This window comes from Dendropsophus ebraccatus, chromosome 5 (genome assembly GCF_027789765.1).
Source record: "Dendropsophus ebraccatus isolate aDenEbr1 chromosome 5, aDenEbr1.pat, whole genome shotgun sequence".
Classification (NCBI taxonomy): domain Eukaryota; kingdom Metazoa; phylum Chordata; class Amphibia; order Anura; family Hylidae; genus Dendropsophus; species Dendropsophus ebraccatus.
This window is the reverse complement of record NC_091458.1, coordinates 120,571,948-120,588,472: the sequence shown is the minus strand read 5'-3', so window position 1 is coordinate 120,588,472 and position 16,525 is coordinate 120,571,948. Positions and strand designations below refer to the sequence as shown.

The 16,525-nt window shown below is 38.4% G+C and overlaps 1 protein-coding gene across 4 annotated transcripts in view; it reads left to right on the top strand.

The window, feature by feature from the left end:
• The window catches only part of CAMKK1 (calcium/calmodulin dependent protein kinase kinase 1), a 158,298-nt gene that overhangs the window by 131,554 nt on the left and 10,219 nt on the right, over positions 1-16,525 (top strand). For all 4 annotated transcript variants that reach the window (XM_069971140.1, XM_069971137.1, XM_069971138.1 and 1 more), the window contains exons 10-15: positions 3,622-3,821; positions 5,367-5,420; positions 5,535-5,608; positions 6,305-6,392; positions 9,344-9,472; positions 14,232-14,332. In XM_069971140.1, coding sequence (XP_069827241.1) covers positions 3,622-3,821; positions 5,367-5,420; positions 5,535-5,608; positions 6,305-6,392; positions 9,344-9,472; positions 14,232-14,332 — 646 coding nt within the window. The remainder of the gene's footprint in view (positions 1-3,621; positions 3,822-5,366; positions 5,421-5,534; positions 5,609-6,304; positions 6,393-9,343; positions 9,473-14,231; positions 14,333-16,525) is intronic.

The window sequence follows — 16,525 nt, the reverse complement described above, 5'->3', positions numbered from 1 at the left end:
AGCCGTCTCCTTAGCTAAATTAAGTGTATGTGGAGCCGTCGACTGATACCCAAGTGCTCCTCATTTGGCTGGGCAGTTATTCTGGATGAATTTACAGTACCAGGCAGTACCAGTATCAGGCAAATTGATGAGATTTTACTAAATCTTATCCTTATACTGTGGAAATTTTCCTTTTTTACATCATGGAATGATCTGTTGCCATAGAAATTGATTAACAGCTGTAATGGCTGCAATCATTAGGTGTTAATGTACAGTCCTATGTGATTAAACTATTACACCACCCAAGATGATTCATTCCAGGCCTTCACTCAGCTTGACTGACAGCCTAATTTAGTTTTATGTTCTGTTATTATGCCTTAAAGGTATGCACCTGCCATAGTCATCTGGCCATTTCTGAAATACTGCACATATTTGTGTTGCAAAAAAGTGACATTATTTCAGCTGAGAAGAAATAGCAAGTAATTGTACATCCTTCTGCCTCTCGGCCAAGTGCAAGGGTCATTATAAAAGAATAGTGTTTAAATACCTCTCTGCTCTGTGCCCACCTAGCGGAGGTTCCCTTTAAAGAAGAAGTCCGGCAAAAATATTTATTAAAGTTTTGTATCGCCCCAAAAGTTATACAAATCACTAATATACACTTATTATGGGAAATGCTTATAAAGTGCTTGCATGTAACAAGCTCCCCCTCCGCCCGGGCAGCATCTGTAATTAGATGCTGGGAGCAGGGGAACTGTATGCCTATGTGCCGCGCTGTAATGACAACGCCGCGCAGCTGCTTCATAACAGCGCAGCGCATATCTGTACAGTTCCCCCACTCCCAGCATCTAATTACGGATGCTGCCCGGGCAGAGGGGGAGTCCGTTACATGCATTCCACATCCGTGTTCCGTACAGAACGTGTAAATGCAGCCTAATGAAAAGCATTATTATTGGCACTCTTACATGCAGCTATATTGACCTATGGCTTCTGTGTGTGATCCTGTGTATGGTCGATGGCACCTGGCTAGGCTACTGTTTAAAGTGTACCTATCATTATAACTTTTAAAATGTAAATCAACAGTAGATGTGAAATAAAGCAAGTTTGCAATATACAATCTTTTTTTTATTATTGTTATCATGCTGTAAAGCAAAGTTATACTTACCAGAAATCCAGGTCCAGTCTCCTGAAGGCAAATTAGTAGACTTGTGCTGGTTTAAAAAAAAGCAGACTGAACACAGGATTCCAGCCAGTACAGAGTCACGGCTCACTGTGTCCATTAATCACATGGCTGCCTTGTCTGTGAGCGCTCAGATGGCCTGGGAAACACTGGACTTTTTGTTTTCTGAGTCTTTTAGGAAAAAAAAAAGTCAGAAAGCAGGAAGTGCTACAAACTACAACTACAAAAACTACAAAAAAATGCAATGTGAGTCATTAGTAGTAGTACAAGAAATTTTGTATGTTTTTATCAGACAAAAAATGCTTCCTTGTTATCAAGTATCTTAGCTAAACTGTCTCTCACTCTAAAAAATCAGCTTCATAGTGCCCAATAACAAGCTGAAGGATCAAGGTATAAGTAAAGCAAACCTACGTGTAAATGCCTTTTTTAGGCGCAGATGGGGCAAATCGTCAAAATATTTTTGCGAATATTTTTTTCGTATCTGCGCCACCTTCGCCAGTGGGCCGGGAAGGGGCCTTTACAGGGGGTGTGGCAGCTCGCAGAGGGGGCGCGGCCTCTTTGTGCACCGCATTTATCATTTTTTCAGTGAAAACATGATACTGAAACCTACGCCAGCTCTGAGATGGCGTAGGTTTCAAAATTTACGCACAGACTGGCTCAGTTCGATCAGGATTTATGTAGAGGCAATGCACCTCTACATAAATCCTCTGAGCTCCTGTGACATTTGTAAGCCCGGCGTAGAAAACGCCGGACTTCATAAATGTCCCCCATTGAGATTTGCCATTGGTCTGCTATTTCCCAAGTATTTTCTTTCTGCCAGTCTATGAGCCTCAATAGATCATACAAGCCAATTTTGAGAATATTAATTGTAAAGAATTCCTCTTTCTGTGCATGCTTTGTGCAGAACCTACGTCCATAATGATATGTTATATTTTTACTTGCTACGAGTACTGCTGCGGCGTTACAAAATTTTATATTGTTAGCAGTGTTAACTTGTAAATGTATAATGTCCAATATAAATGATGTGAATAGTGGAAGGGTACTACTTTCTCAAGCTGTGTTCTCCACGTATATTTACGTGATAAATTAGTATGGGATTTACATATATATATATATATATATATATATATATATATATATATATATATATATATGTGTGTGTGTGTGTGCTTTTTTTTCCCCTACTAGTTTATAGGTAAGGATGGAGATCTAATGTGTTGTTTGGCTGCTATATAGGGACAGCGAGTGAGGCTAGAATTGTTCACTATTACAATGAGGAACACTTAGATTTTTTGGCTCTTGTAAATTGAGACTGATGAAGTGATGTGTGCAGTTGAGTTTTGCTATTCCTGGAGGAATGTCAAGCAACCAGTTTTGTTTTTCCTCAGTCATTACTGTAGCGCTGCTGGCAAGTTTTACTTTTTGACAGATGTGATCCTTTAAAAGCTAATTTCAGCTAATTATTCTGGGTGTGCATCATTTCTGCAGTCGCTTTCGTATTTCACCCATACTGCAGTTTAGGGTCTAATATTATCCTAGTTCAGTGATGTCTGAGGCAGGGAATGGGTGACAGCTGTTTAACAATACTGGCTTCTTCGTCAGAGCAAATAGACGTGTGCATGGAAATGACAGACCCGTTGTTTACTTTTATGAGTATAATAGGAGCTTACACCAAAGCACTTCTTTGCAAGGCATTATACTGCTTAAGGCCATGTTCACACAACGTAAGTTTCATACTGGCACGGAACTTACGTTGTGCTGCAGGCTGAGGGAATCCTGGACGCCATAGAGAACTGACATGTCCGTTTTCTGCAGCCGCTATTCATTGAATAGCGGCCACAAAAAACCCTGTCAGTGCACACTTTATGATGTATGCGGCTCTGGCTGCACGCTCCATAGTGTGCAGTGGGGAGTTCTGATCAGAACTCAGCGGCACTTAAGATCACCCGGCCGTTACTGCAGTACCGGCCGGGATGATATTTTCTGAGACCGGCCGTTCCATAACCCGTCCGGGTCACGGAACCGTCGGTCTCATACTAAGTGTGCACATAGCCTGATATTGAAAACAAGCTAAATACTAAGAACAGTGAGTATATTGCATTAAATGCTCAGTTCTCCGTTGATGGGAATGTTAAAATGATCAGCATTAAGATTGGTACTAGCAGTGTCTTTTATATTTACACAGTTACAGATTACAGGGCTGGAATAGGTTTCCCATCTGGTTAGATGCGGAGATTAGAGGTGAGATTTCAGTGGTATATTGCCTTGGTTTTGTGATACAGAATACTTATACCTGCTTATATAGTATTAGGTGAGCCTCACAGCAAAATTATCTGGTTGGGTTTTGTGAAGCATCATAGGAGATAGTTGGCACCACCCAGTTAATATTATAGTGGCATAATGCTTAGTACCCTATATAACTGTATGTTTGAATAAGACTTTTTTTCTGTTTTTGTTTTTTTTAGTGCATTACCAGAAGATTATTCACCGAGATATTAAACCATCAAATTTACTTCTCGGAGATGATGGCCATATTAAAATAGCTGACTTTGGAGTAAGCAATCAGTTTGAAGGCAATGATGCTCTCTTATCAAGTACTGCTGGGACTCCCGCCTTCATGGCACCTGAGACACTCGCGGATTCTGGCCAGGGGTTCAGTGGAAAGGTAAAGTCTGATGTCATTTATAGATCAGTTAGGAGGAAGTTAAAATCTGAACTTTTTAAGCCTCAAATTAAAGGGGGGCAATATTACAAAAAATCTTATTTTCTAGAAAGAGTTGCTTTCAGAACATAAGAGAGAAAAAAGATTGTGTTTTTACATAGTATAAGCTTGTCATGATTTGTGGGGATTTCTTCTTATGCTCAATACAGTCCTGATTCTACAAATCTTTACAGGGAAGTTCAGTAGTGTTAGAGAGGAAGAAGAGTGGAATAGATAAGAGGGAGTACTGTAGATGTATCACTGCTTCACTCTGTGTCTACAATACAATACAATAAGACATTTTATCAAATATTATTAAGAGGTTGTTTTGTCACAATAAGCCTGGTGTCCATAAAGGCCATATTAAGGAATACAGACATTGTTTTATATGTGTTACCAGACGCATCTTTCTCTGCTAGTAGCTGCTAGTTACCAGGCTTCTCTCTGGAGTACTCCCTGTTAGGAAACCTCTTTAGGAATACAACCTCTTTAGGAATACAACCTAAGGACAGGACATTAAAGGAGAAGTGCGGCAAAAAATTTTATTAAAGTATTGTATTGCCCCCCCAAAAGTTAGACAAATCACCAATATAGACTTATTACGGGAAATGCTTATTAAGTGTTTTTTTCCCTGCACTTACTACTGCATCAAGGCTTCACTTCCTGGATAAAATGGTGATGTCACGACCCGACTCCCAGAGCTGTGCGGGCTGTGGCTGCTGGACAGGATGATGCCAGGGGGACACTGAGGGAGACAGGGCACTGGAGGGACACTGAGCACCCCCCTGCCATCATCCTCTCCAGCAGCCACAGCCCGCACAGCTCATTTTTAGAGCTAGGCCTGGAGATGGGTTGTTTGAAAAGTGTCTCCCGTATCCAGGTTTTGGGTCCGCTGCACCCACACAGTGGGACAGAGCGGTAAGATAGCAGGGATGGCATAGGAGCCAGGGAGGTAAGTGTGCTTTAATATTTTCCTGGGCATATCTTTAAAAGGCACACTCATTTTGCTATGTCCTGTGGTCCACATTAAAGGGGTTGGCCACTTTATAGTAAAATAGTTTAGTGGACAATATCAGTTACTAAACTCACTGTTTATACTGACAGCAGTTCCCTGTGTACCTCATAGAGCTAAAATCAGACATGGAGAGCATGTGACTATGCCCCCTCCCCCCAGTGTCCACCATTGAGCCTGTATATGTCTATGGTGGACATTGGGGGTGGGGCATGGTCACATGCTCCTCCATGACGGCCATCTTATGGACAGACTCACCACAGAGCAGGGCAGCACAGCCTGGAGGAGGGGAGAGTGATTTTAGCTCAATGAAATACACAGGGTGCTGCTGTCAGTAAGTGCTAGTACTGTATGTTGAGCGATACTACTTTAAGGTAACTAGAGAAGTGCGGGTGATTCATTGCTTCCATTTGCATTCTTAAAGAAATATTTTAATAACCATGTCCTGTATGTTTTATGTATTAAAAAGGTTTTTTTTTGTCTTTCCCACTTACTAGGCCTTAGATGTCTGGGCAATGGGAGTCACACTTTATTGTTTTGTATTTGGAAAGGTAAGAACAATGGCAGACCTAAGCAGTGTATATTGGCAGTGTGTAGCACAGACTCTTACAAGCAGTTACATTCTATTTATCCACATCTTAATCATTTTTATGTTTTTTTTTTAGTGTCCTTTCATGGATGAATACATCTTGGTTCTACACAACATAATAAAACATAAGCCAGTGGAGTTCCCCGAACAGTATGTAATATGAGTTCTATTCGGCAATGATGTTATTATACATTGGTCATAATTGTGAGTCTAAAATAATATCCAATATACTTAGCCAATTGCAATTAGGTCCACTTTGAGTGGAACCTGTTAACTTGTTGCAACCATTACCACCATGACAATAGTCTACAAAAAGTGGAACAGACTGACACACAGAAACACTATAATGAAATACATGTTTCTTGAAACCACTACTGTTTTAGATAAAAATACTGACCAAAATCCACTCCAAAATACTATGGGGGAGATTTATCAAACTGGTGTAAAGTAGAATTGTCTTAGTTGCCCCCTAGCAACCAATCAGATTCCACTTTTCAGTCGTCACAGAGTCTTTAAAAAATGAAAGGTGGAATCTGATTGGTTGCTAGGGGCAACTGAACCAATTCTACTTTACACCAGTTTGATAAATCTCCCCCTATGTGTGAACACGGCCATAAAAGCATCTGTAGTAGGCTCCTCTAATGGAGTTTTTGAAGAGTAATTGATCTGTTATAATATTCATTTATAATTTACAATGAAGTGACTCCATTATAAATCAGTCACATAGCACTAGACAACATAACTGCTTTATCTGCAACATTTTATCAGTGCTATACGCTCCAATGGATTGTGTGCTAATCTTATTAAATTGTGTAGGAGATCATTTTTGTCACTTTCCCGTTTCAGGCCAGTCATTAGTGATGGACTAAAAGACTTAATTGTAAGAATGCTGAATAAGAAGCCAGAAGATAGAATAACAGTTCCAGAAATCAAGGTATAATAGCATTTAGGGTCACTTTATGTAATATTTGACCCTGCATTTGGACCTCCCATTTATGTTTTTACAGCGGTCACTAAGGGGCTTTGGGCTAGGGTCTCCTGTGCTGGGTTCAAAGGAGTTTTGACTGTCAGTATGACAGCTGGGGTCCTGCACTAACTGCAATGACCAGAGGAACCTCACAGCTTGGCAATTTAACCAATGCACGATTTGGTCAATCATGACCACTGCATGCAAGGGATCTGTGCTGCTCTCTTATCTCCCCAAACCATGATTGCTGGGTGCCAGTGGGTTTCTATGGCAACCTAGGGTTTACTGAAGGCCTATAGGTGCCAGTATGTGCTAGAGGCACCACTGTATTCATTCCCTCTTAGCATAATGCTGAAAGGTATAATATATGCGATTTGAACATTGCATGTGAAAGTCCCCTTATGCAACTAGTTAGAAAAATAGAAAAAAAAAAGTTTATTACCCCCCTTACTTTAACAAATTTTTTTTTAAATATGCAATTGTTAATCCATAACAAATATGCATTGTTAATCCATCTCCCTCAAAACTGAAAAGAGAGCAATCAAAAAGTTATATGTACCCGAAAATGATAACAATAAAAACTATCAGTTTTTCCTCAAAAAACAAGCCCCACCCCCTCTGTAAAAAAAAAAAAAAAGCATTTTAATGGTGTCAAGTGATAAGTTCAGGTTTGGTATCACTGTAATTTTACTGACCCAGAGAATAAAATTTAAGTATTTTTCCTTGGTCACTGAGGGTGGGGTGGGGGTGTTAAGGTAAATGACCTAAGTTTGCTACAGGGAAATTTTCCTACAGGCTGAAAAATATGAATTTGAACATTATTACTGCATTATTTGCGTATTAGTTTGAAATATTTTCACAGACGCTGATTTCAAATGTTTAAAAGAAATCATAGAATTAATGGTTGTCCTACTTTTTAAGACACTTAATAATTCTTCAATGTTATTTTTTTTTTTTTGTAACTATCATAGCAACAGCCACATCAAAGGAGTACCTTTCAGTGAAGTACCATTTATTGTCCTAGCCAGATGTATATTGAGATTCTTTTCATATTACACTATATTATGCATCCGCTTTGCGGCTCATGAATCATAATTAACCCCTTAGTGACTGCTAATCCGGCTTTTTACTGCGGTCACAACTGGGCCTTAGTCTGATCCCCTCAGCCTTTTACAGTGTGATCAGAATAAGGCTATGTTCCCACAATGTAAAAATAAGGGCAAGTAACGGGCGTTGTTACAAAACAATGGCCGTTATTAATGATCATGGTCATTAATAACGGTCGATTGTTTGCAATAAGGGTGGTTGTTTGCCTTTTTTTTACATTGTGGGAACATAGCCTAATTGATTGCTGCGCTCCTGCGCCAGCATCACCGGAGATCAGCTGTCACTGCATGAGCTGCATGTAAGGGGTTCAGATAGTGTAAGGAGGATATACTTGCCAAACAGACGTCCTGAAGTGAGGTCCCAACTTCTAATCCTCTTCATGGCAATCCGAGGGGTCTTCTAAAGATCCCTGGGCCTGCCATGGTTATGTCTCTACACAGTTTTTTGTCAATCTGCTTCAGTAAAAAATTCATAGAAGAGATCAAAAAAGCATAAATATGCAAAACTTGGTATCAATTAAAACTATACTTCTTGCAAAAAAATAAAAAAAAACAGCTCCACCATGCTAAAGATAAGAACACTATGGATCTTGCAATGTAGCAACATTTTTTGTAATAGTTAGAAAGAAAAAAAAATATACAAATTTGGTATCGTAGTAACCTATAGAATACATTTAATATGTTATTTTTCTCCGCATGCTGAAAAGCGTAAGCTTAATATGTAAAAATAAAAATTACGATTTTTCCAATTTTTCAGTATATTTTCATGCTTTTCACACAAAAAATATACAAGATAGTGACCAAATTTTGCCTTTAACATAAAGTATATGTTACAAAAAAACTTTCTTGGAATTGCTAGCATACAGTAAAGCCTCAGGGCGCTATAACTGCATAACGTGAGAAATCAGATTTTAAGAAATTAGCTCAATCATTGACTAGCTGTAGCATAAAAGGGGTTAGGAGCATATTACAAAACCCAATATTGAGGAGGAAGCAAGTGCCGACCTGTCAGGTCATCACTTGCCTCCTCCTTGTTTCCCGCTATTACACGCACAGAGAGCAGGAGGAGGGGCACAGAGAGCTGCGGGAGGGGCTGCCCGGATGATCTTAATGGTGCGTTTACACAGATCTGACAGATTTTTTAAGCCAAAGCCAGGAATGGATTTGAAAAGAGGAGATATCTCAGTTTCTCCTTTATGACCTGTTACCTGCTTATAGTCTGTTCCTGGCTTTGGCTTCAAAGATCTCTTGGATAAATCTGTCTGTGTAAACGCACCATTAGACGTGCCAGGGGGCCTGTTGACAAGAGCGACGGTCTGCTGACGCAGCTTCTATTACATGGAGCATCAAGCAGCAGACCGTCGCTATCATTATCATTTTAATAAAATATGCTTAAAGTCAACAATCAGCCGGCATTGTACATGTCAGCAGATCGTTGCCTTTTCACACAAGCTATTAACTAAACGATTATTATTGTCCGGAATGGTCAGTAATCGGTCAAGTGCGTCCAATAATTGTTTGGTGTAATAGGACCCTTAAAGGTGCGTTCACACGTACAGGATCTGCAGCAGATTTGATAGCGCAGATTCAAAGCAACTCAAATCTGGGCCATCAAATCTGCTGCAGTTTCTGTACGTGTGAATGCACCCTAAATAGCAGAACTATTCATAAAAAACCTGGAATTGATTATTTTTGGAGAAAAACATAGCCATTTGTGCAAGTGGTAATTATATTACAGACCCCAAATGTATTAGAATTTATTAGAATTTATTTAATTGGAGCTGAAATGTCTTCATCATTGTCATGTTCCAGGTTCATCCTTGGGTAACTAAAAATGGGGAGGACCCACTACCACTAGAGGAAGAGCATTGTACAATTGTGGAGGTCACTGAGGAAGAAGTAAAGAATTCAGTCAAGCTTATCCCAAGTTTGACGACTGTGGTATGTCATTTTAATTACTGCATTTACTATGTTATTCTCATGTTACATTTTATTGGTAATATTGATCCATGTTAATCAATATTGTTGCATATTAGTTTTTTAACCTGTTGTTTTATTGTCCCTCTGTGTCTTTCGGGCAAATATATGACTTATAAATCTGTCTCTACAGCCGAACAATGTGATAAAAATGTCAAATAAAGTTTGCTAAGTTAATACATAAAATCATAAATAAATGACACCTACGGATAGGGAGACATACTCATAAAAGAACACCATCCAATAGAGTTTCTTTTACTTTAGAGGAAAACTGTCGGATGATTTCATCTTAGAGCTTATGGGTGACCTATATCTTCCATAAACTTTTTATACCCAGGACTGCATCTATAATAAGAGGGCACCCTCTACATCTACAGGAAAGAAGATTTCTACACCAACATGGAAGGGAATTCTTTACTGTAAAAGCAGTGAGACTATAAAACTCTCTGCCAGAGAATATGATCATGGTGACCTTATTAAAATAATACAAAAGGGGCCTAGATAAGATTCTTGAGATCAATAATTATTATTAGCTATGGATTAAAGGATGAGTGACATTTTAGAGGTGTCATTTTTAGTTCTCCCAGCTAGAGAGATGCTTTAGGCCCAGACCATGAAGGATACAGGATTGCATGAAAAGCAAGTCTCCATACCACTAGAGGTCACTCTCTTCAGTAAGAATGAGTCCCCCTCCCCCTTCCCGCCCTGAGCTGTGTTAGTTGGGTGACTGGATCATCCTAACACGTCAATAAATCATCGGCTGTTGTCCGCAGATCTTCCCATGTAATTAGGGCCTATTGCAGCAATCAGTTCCTGCAGCTCTCATAGCAATTTCTTTGCCATGTATTAGGCTCTGTAAGTGAGCGCCAATCTTGAAGTTTAAACATAGCTTTGTGCCATATATTAGGGCCTTAAGGGATCTCTTATGTCAACTAGTACCCTGTTCTGGGGGAAAGAACCCTGGAACAGATGCCTACAGATGGGTGTATATAGTATTCCTTCTAGAGGAGAGTAAATTTGTATAGTTTTTGCCAATAGAGCATTGTCTGACAAATAAGTCTCCTTACCAATGGTCTCTTCTCCAGCTGCAAACACATACCCTGGAGTAGCGTCTCTGGGTGCCGTCCATAGACTCCATGCATCCCTTATAAGTCATAACTGGACAATGAACCCTGATGCTCTTTATGTGCTGCCAGGCTTTCTACCCTCATGCCATAAATTGTGAGCAAAAAGCTGAAACTACAGCACATGAGCATGTGTATTGTACCTGCTGCACTAATGTCAGAGATGTATGGGAACTGAGTGAGTAAAAATTTTGTCAAAATTTTTTAAACTAATTCTTTATCCTGCCACAACTGCCCCCCCCCCAAAAAAAAACAAACAGACAAAAAAAACTGGTACCTTCCATAAACTCTCATGAAGTCCTTTCCGGGCGCTGGGTTCAAATTGCTCCTGGCCCTGCCCTAGCTAACAAAGCACAGTTTTATTTCAGAGGAGTGGTGTCAAAGAGGCAGGGCCTAGAGTGTCCATGCCCTAGGCCTACAGTGCCTCTCAGGTCTTCCTCACCACGCTCCTTTTCCTTAGCAGTGCCACCTGGGCAGGATTCTCCTCTTTCTTTTGCCTGGAGCAAAGGGCCCAGCCATGTCAGTGCACCTGTGCCACTTTAGGTCCCAATGGAACATGCACAGAATTGGGTTGAGGCAGAAGAGGAGAGTCCTGCCAAGGCGCATTGCTAAAGGGGTGGAAAGGAAGACCTGAGAGGTGCCACAGGCCTAGGGTATGGACAATCTAGTCCCCCGCCTCTTTGATACCAATCCTCCAGGAAGGAGAAAATAATGTTTTTTAGCTAAAAGATGGAACCAGGAGCAAATTGAACCCTGTGCCAGAAAAGTACTTCATGAGAGCTAATGAATGGTACCAGTGGTTGGGGGGAAGGGGGGGCTTGGGGGTTTGTGGGTAGGTCCAGAGTCCCCTTAAGGCTATGTTCACACGCAGTAAATTAATACAAAAAATGGCTTACAATTTTCAGTAACAATAAAGCAATGTGTGAACAGGTTAAAAAATGCATTTTTTAAGATTGTTATTGCACTGCCGGTTAATTTCCCATTGAGTTTAATGGAGCACATTATGACATTGAAGATTCAGGCTGTATTTTTATCTCAAAATTACGACCGGATTTTGCTTAAATTTTACGGTGTGTGAACTTGGTCTAAAAATGTGGTTCAGATGTAGTAAAAATGAGTCTGATGGGCTGTGAAATCAGTTTACATAACATGCAATGTATAGTTAGTGGTAGTCAGATTGCAGGGTAAAAAGGTTCACTTGTCATTGATGGTTAATAGAGTGCTTAGTTTCCATGGGAATATGCAAAATTGTGTCTATTTTATTCCCATCTGAAGAACAATCTTAAAATACAGTAGGCAGTCAAGCTTTACAAAAGTGATATATTTTAATCATATTGAAGAGTTTCCCCATAGGTTATGCCGGCACCAGCACTATTAAGTATGCAAATTTAATTAAACCATTCCTTAGGTTTGATGACCTATATTTCTTTTTATTACAGTGATGGTTAAGAAAGTATTCATATCGAATTGTAAGATTTACAGTAATAGTGACAGTTTGGGGACATTTTGCTCCCCACTCTTTCTCCTGATCGGTGGGGGTCTCAACAGTGATCCAGTCACAATTTTTAAAGGGGTTTATTTTATGTACTACCCCTTTAATGTGGAGTTCCCCTGTGTACAATCATACATATATATTGCAATGGTTGTTTGCTGAAAGATTGATTTATAAATACTGCTATTTGCAGTGGCTGCATTAAAAATCCGCATTTTGGGCAGAGAATGTATATAGAGAATATCTTATTTTTTTTGTGTATTTCTTATGGCTTTTTGTGTAATTCCAGGACAGCTACAGTCTGCTAGAGTGAGGGATAGGCCATGTGGACAGGAATTGTTTTCATGAAGCTAACTGTTTAAAGCATAAAATCATTACCAAAACTCCGGTTTGATTCTGTTTCTTCCGTTAATGTATAGTGCATTCGGAAAGTTTTCATACCCTTACACATTTTTCACATTTTATGTTGTGCTAAAATTAAAATAAAATACAATTTCCCCCCCATCAGATTAAACTGAGAATGTAATAATAGAAACTAAGGGCCAATTAGTAATTTTGATCCATTTTGATCTTTTTTTTTTATCTGTTTTGATCCCTTTTTTATAATGGAAATCAAGGGAAAAACAGAAATATATTTGTTTTTTATTTTTAGCAAAGATCTCTAACATTCTGTTTTCACTTTGTCATTATGGGGTATGGAGTTTATTTTAGCACAAGGCTACAACATAACAGAATGTGAAAAAAGTTTAAAGGGGTTACAAAAACGGCTCCACTTTCTTCCAGAGACAGCATCACTCTTGCCTCCAGTTTGGGTGCAGGTTTTGCAACTCCGTTCCATTGAAAAGAATGGGAATTACTAACCACACCTGACCTGGAGACAAGAGTCGTGCTGTTGGAAGAAAGCGGCCATATTATTGTAGTGCTGGATAACCCCTTTAGGGGTCTAAAGACTTTCTGAATACACTGTAATTAAAGGGCATGCATCACTCTTGATTTATTTTATTTTTTTTAACTGTTACTGAAACATTTTTTTTATTCTGATCTATTTATATTTTCTGATTGTAATCTATTTGATTTTACAAGTCCTATTAAGTTAGAACTCACCAGGGCCTGAGTCGTTTCTACAGAAACCTGAATTTCTCACCTCAGTTTTTTGTGCGCTCAAGGACACCATTCCATAAGGAGGGGAAAGCTGAGCGAAGAGCTTCATAAATTGTCTCCTCTATCTACCTTTGTCACCTGTTGCTGTAATGCTGTACAGATAACTTTACAGCAGCCTCCTCTTATCACCACAGATGCAACAGGAAGTCTCAGCTCAGTTTTAGACCTGTTGGTGAGAATGAAAACTGCAAGATTCCAGGATTATTTTATAATATAGATTGAAAAATTGTAAAAACAGAGATAAAAATAACCAATTAATGTTTAACATAAGCATTGATTTTAAAGATAAGTAATTTTCTGATGACACATTCCCTTTACTAAGCTAACCAGCTATTATTTCACCTATATTTGGCATTCTTTTATTACACTTTTCTACCTTGTTTGCGGAGTTAGGCTATGTTCACACAACGTTTTTTTCAGCTCCGTTTAAAATGACGTCCGTTATTTTGAGTCTAAAATAACGGACGTTTTTCAAAGCCTGGCATCCCCTTAGTGCAATGACAGGTGTTTGCACATTATTTTAGTTTGGGATTACTAATTGGCCTTTGGTTGTGGCTTAATTGAAAAATCCATTGAATTTTAATAGAAAAAATGGAGAAAGAACGGTGACAAAAGAAGAACTGTGTGTGAACAACTAATAGAAAACGTCCGCTATTTGCAAAAAAAGTCCGAAAATAATGTTCATGTTCATTATTTTGACGTCCGCAGCAAAAACGTCCGTTTTTCAATGCATTGTGTGCATAGGACGTCAATTGCATTGAAGTCAGTTAAATTGCTGCAAAAACGGACGTTTTTTTAAATAGTGAAATCGGACGTTTTTTCTCCATTTTTTACGTTGTGTGAACATAGCCTTAGCCATTTGTCTGATGCGATGTATAGTATTGCATTCTTCCAAATCCTTCAATGCTTATATTTTTGTGTTTACACACATTTATTTTTATTTAAGATATTAGTGAAAGCAATGCTGCGGAAGCGCTCATTTGGAAACCCATTTGAATGTGCCAGGAGAGAAGAAAGGTCCATGTCTGCCCCTGGAAATCTCTTAATGTGAGTCATGGCATATATATGCTGTAGACATGATAGGTCTCACGTTTGACATTTACTATGTTATCACCCTATTGGAAGGTAAATTGTGTTTGAATGTGTGTGTGTGTGTGTGTGTGTGTGTGTGTATATATATATATATATATATATATATATATATATATATATATATATATAGTGTGTGTGTGTATATATATATATATATATATATATATATATATATATATATATTATAATTAAATTTTTATACATGAAGTTTATTGTTTCTTTTAACTCCACTTGCATTAAATGCTACTACAGTCTTATGAAAAGTTGGCCCATCAGGGAAATATTTGGAGAGCAGCCACATTAAGCTTAACAATGTTAATATCTACCTTCACTTACCATCTGTTATCACAGTAGGAATGTGACACCACCACGACCCAAATGTTCCACAATCTGCTGCTTCCAGCAGCCGCCAGTCAATGTTTTCTTGAACTTTTGGTTTCTGAAGTGATTTTTTTTTCTTACATACAGTATATATCTTTTTTTTTTTTTTTTTTTTTTTAACTAAAATGTTCTTTTCCTAGATAAAAACATTTTGCAACTTCCATCTATTTTTTATTCTTTTCAGCATATATCTGTTTTGCATTTGGCTTCCAACTACAATAATTAGTCCCCGGTCATACTCTGCAGTCAGTGACTCGGCAGAACATATTAGTTTCCCAACACCAGTGGCGTAGGTGGTTTGCTCATTAAATGTCAATTCATTTTTCATTAGAATTTAAGAGTCAAGACAGGGCTCTCAGCTATGAGGAGTTAATAATCACGTCCAGTGCATCAGTCCAAAGCGTCTACTGTCTCCGATTAATTTTCTGTAAACATAGTCAGGGTGTATTTGTTCCCTATCTCTCTTCTCTGTTCCATTATACAGCATACTCCTTACAGCCTTAAATATCTGGCACAGTGAATTAAACTTCCCATAATTCCTGTTTAGAATAAATCAGTGCAGTTCGGAAATCAATGTAATTTTATTGTGTGAATACGACATTATCATTGCCTGATCTACAGCCACTACCTGAAGTCTGTACATGAACTGGCACTAGTGGAGCTTAAGTAAAAACCAAGCCTATGAAGTTCTAATGATAACTTGGAACCCAACAGCAAGGACAAACAATTCTTACATGCTATTTGCTTTAGTATTCTCTGGTCCCCAAGGTGAGCTTGGGTGTCATGTTGCAAAATGATGGTACTGTTATATCTCCGATTTCCTTGTTATTGAGGGTCTGCTTACTCTTCTTTGAAGAGCTATAGATTGGCAGTGGCATATCTTAGTTATTTATATAATCTATGCATTTTAGCATATCTGTATGCACTAGAATTACGGTACCAATTAGTGTGGCCAAATGAGAAGGGTGTTTTACCTACTTTCTGCCTTTATGTATTAGGTACATTATGAGCAGATCCATCTCCAAGAAAGTGACTGACAATAAGTAACGTTGACATGTCCATGGTCCATGTGGCTATACATACTCTTAACAGATGGCTACCTGGATAATCACAGACAAAATAAAAATATCTATCATCACAAAGTAAAGACAGATAAAAAAAATTATCTGGTTTTAATTATTAAAAAAATAAGTAATACATTACCATTAGATCAACATATATATATATATTTGTGCTGACCAAAAATGTGCATTCTAGTTGCCAGCCTGCTGCCTTAAAAATGCCATATACAAGTTATATAATGGCCAAAAATAGTGCTATTTCTCATGTACAGAAAAATTGTAACTGAATGGAAATCTAACAATATGGTCCCTAAAAGTACCTGTTCTTTCAAACTGTCAAGGAAGGACGATGTGTGCACTACTTGGGTATAGTTAGAAATAATACCTGTTAATAATTTAAAGGAATTTTTTTTCTATTTTCTGTTATTATGCAGTCAGCCATTTTCTTTCTAAGGTTCTTTTAAAAATATCAATGATAAAAGTATAGTATATTTCTTAAAGAGTCTCTTTATCTAGGCCGTAAATCTATAGCTTTAAATGGATAGATTGACAACCACCTGAGAAAGCCACATGGATATGCTTAGTTACCACTGCTACCTCCTATGAGCATATATATTTATATATTTAGAGGGAATGTCCCTCTAAATATAAAAAAGTTTGGGATTTTTGGTGTGAATCCCCGCTTACCACTACAGTATTTTACCAG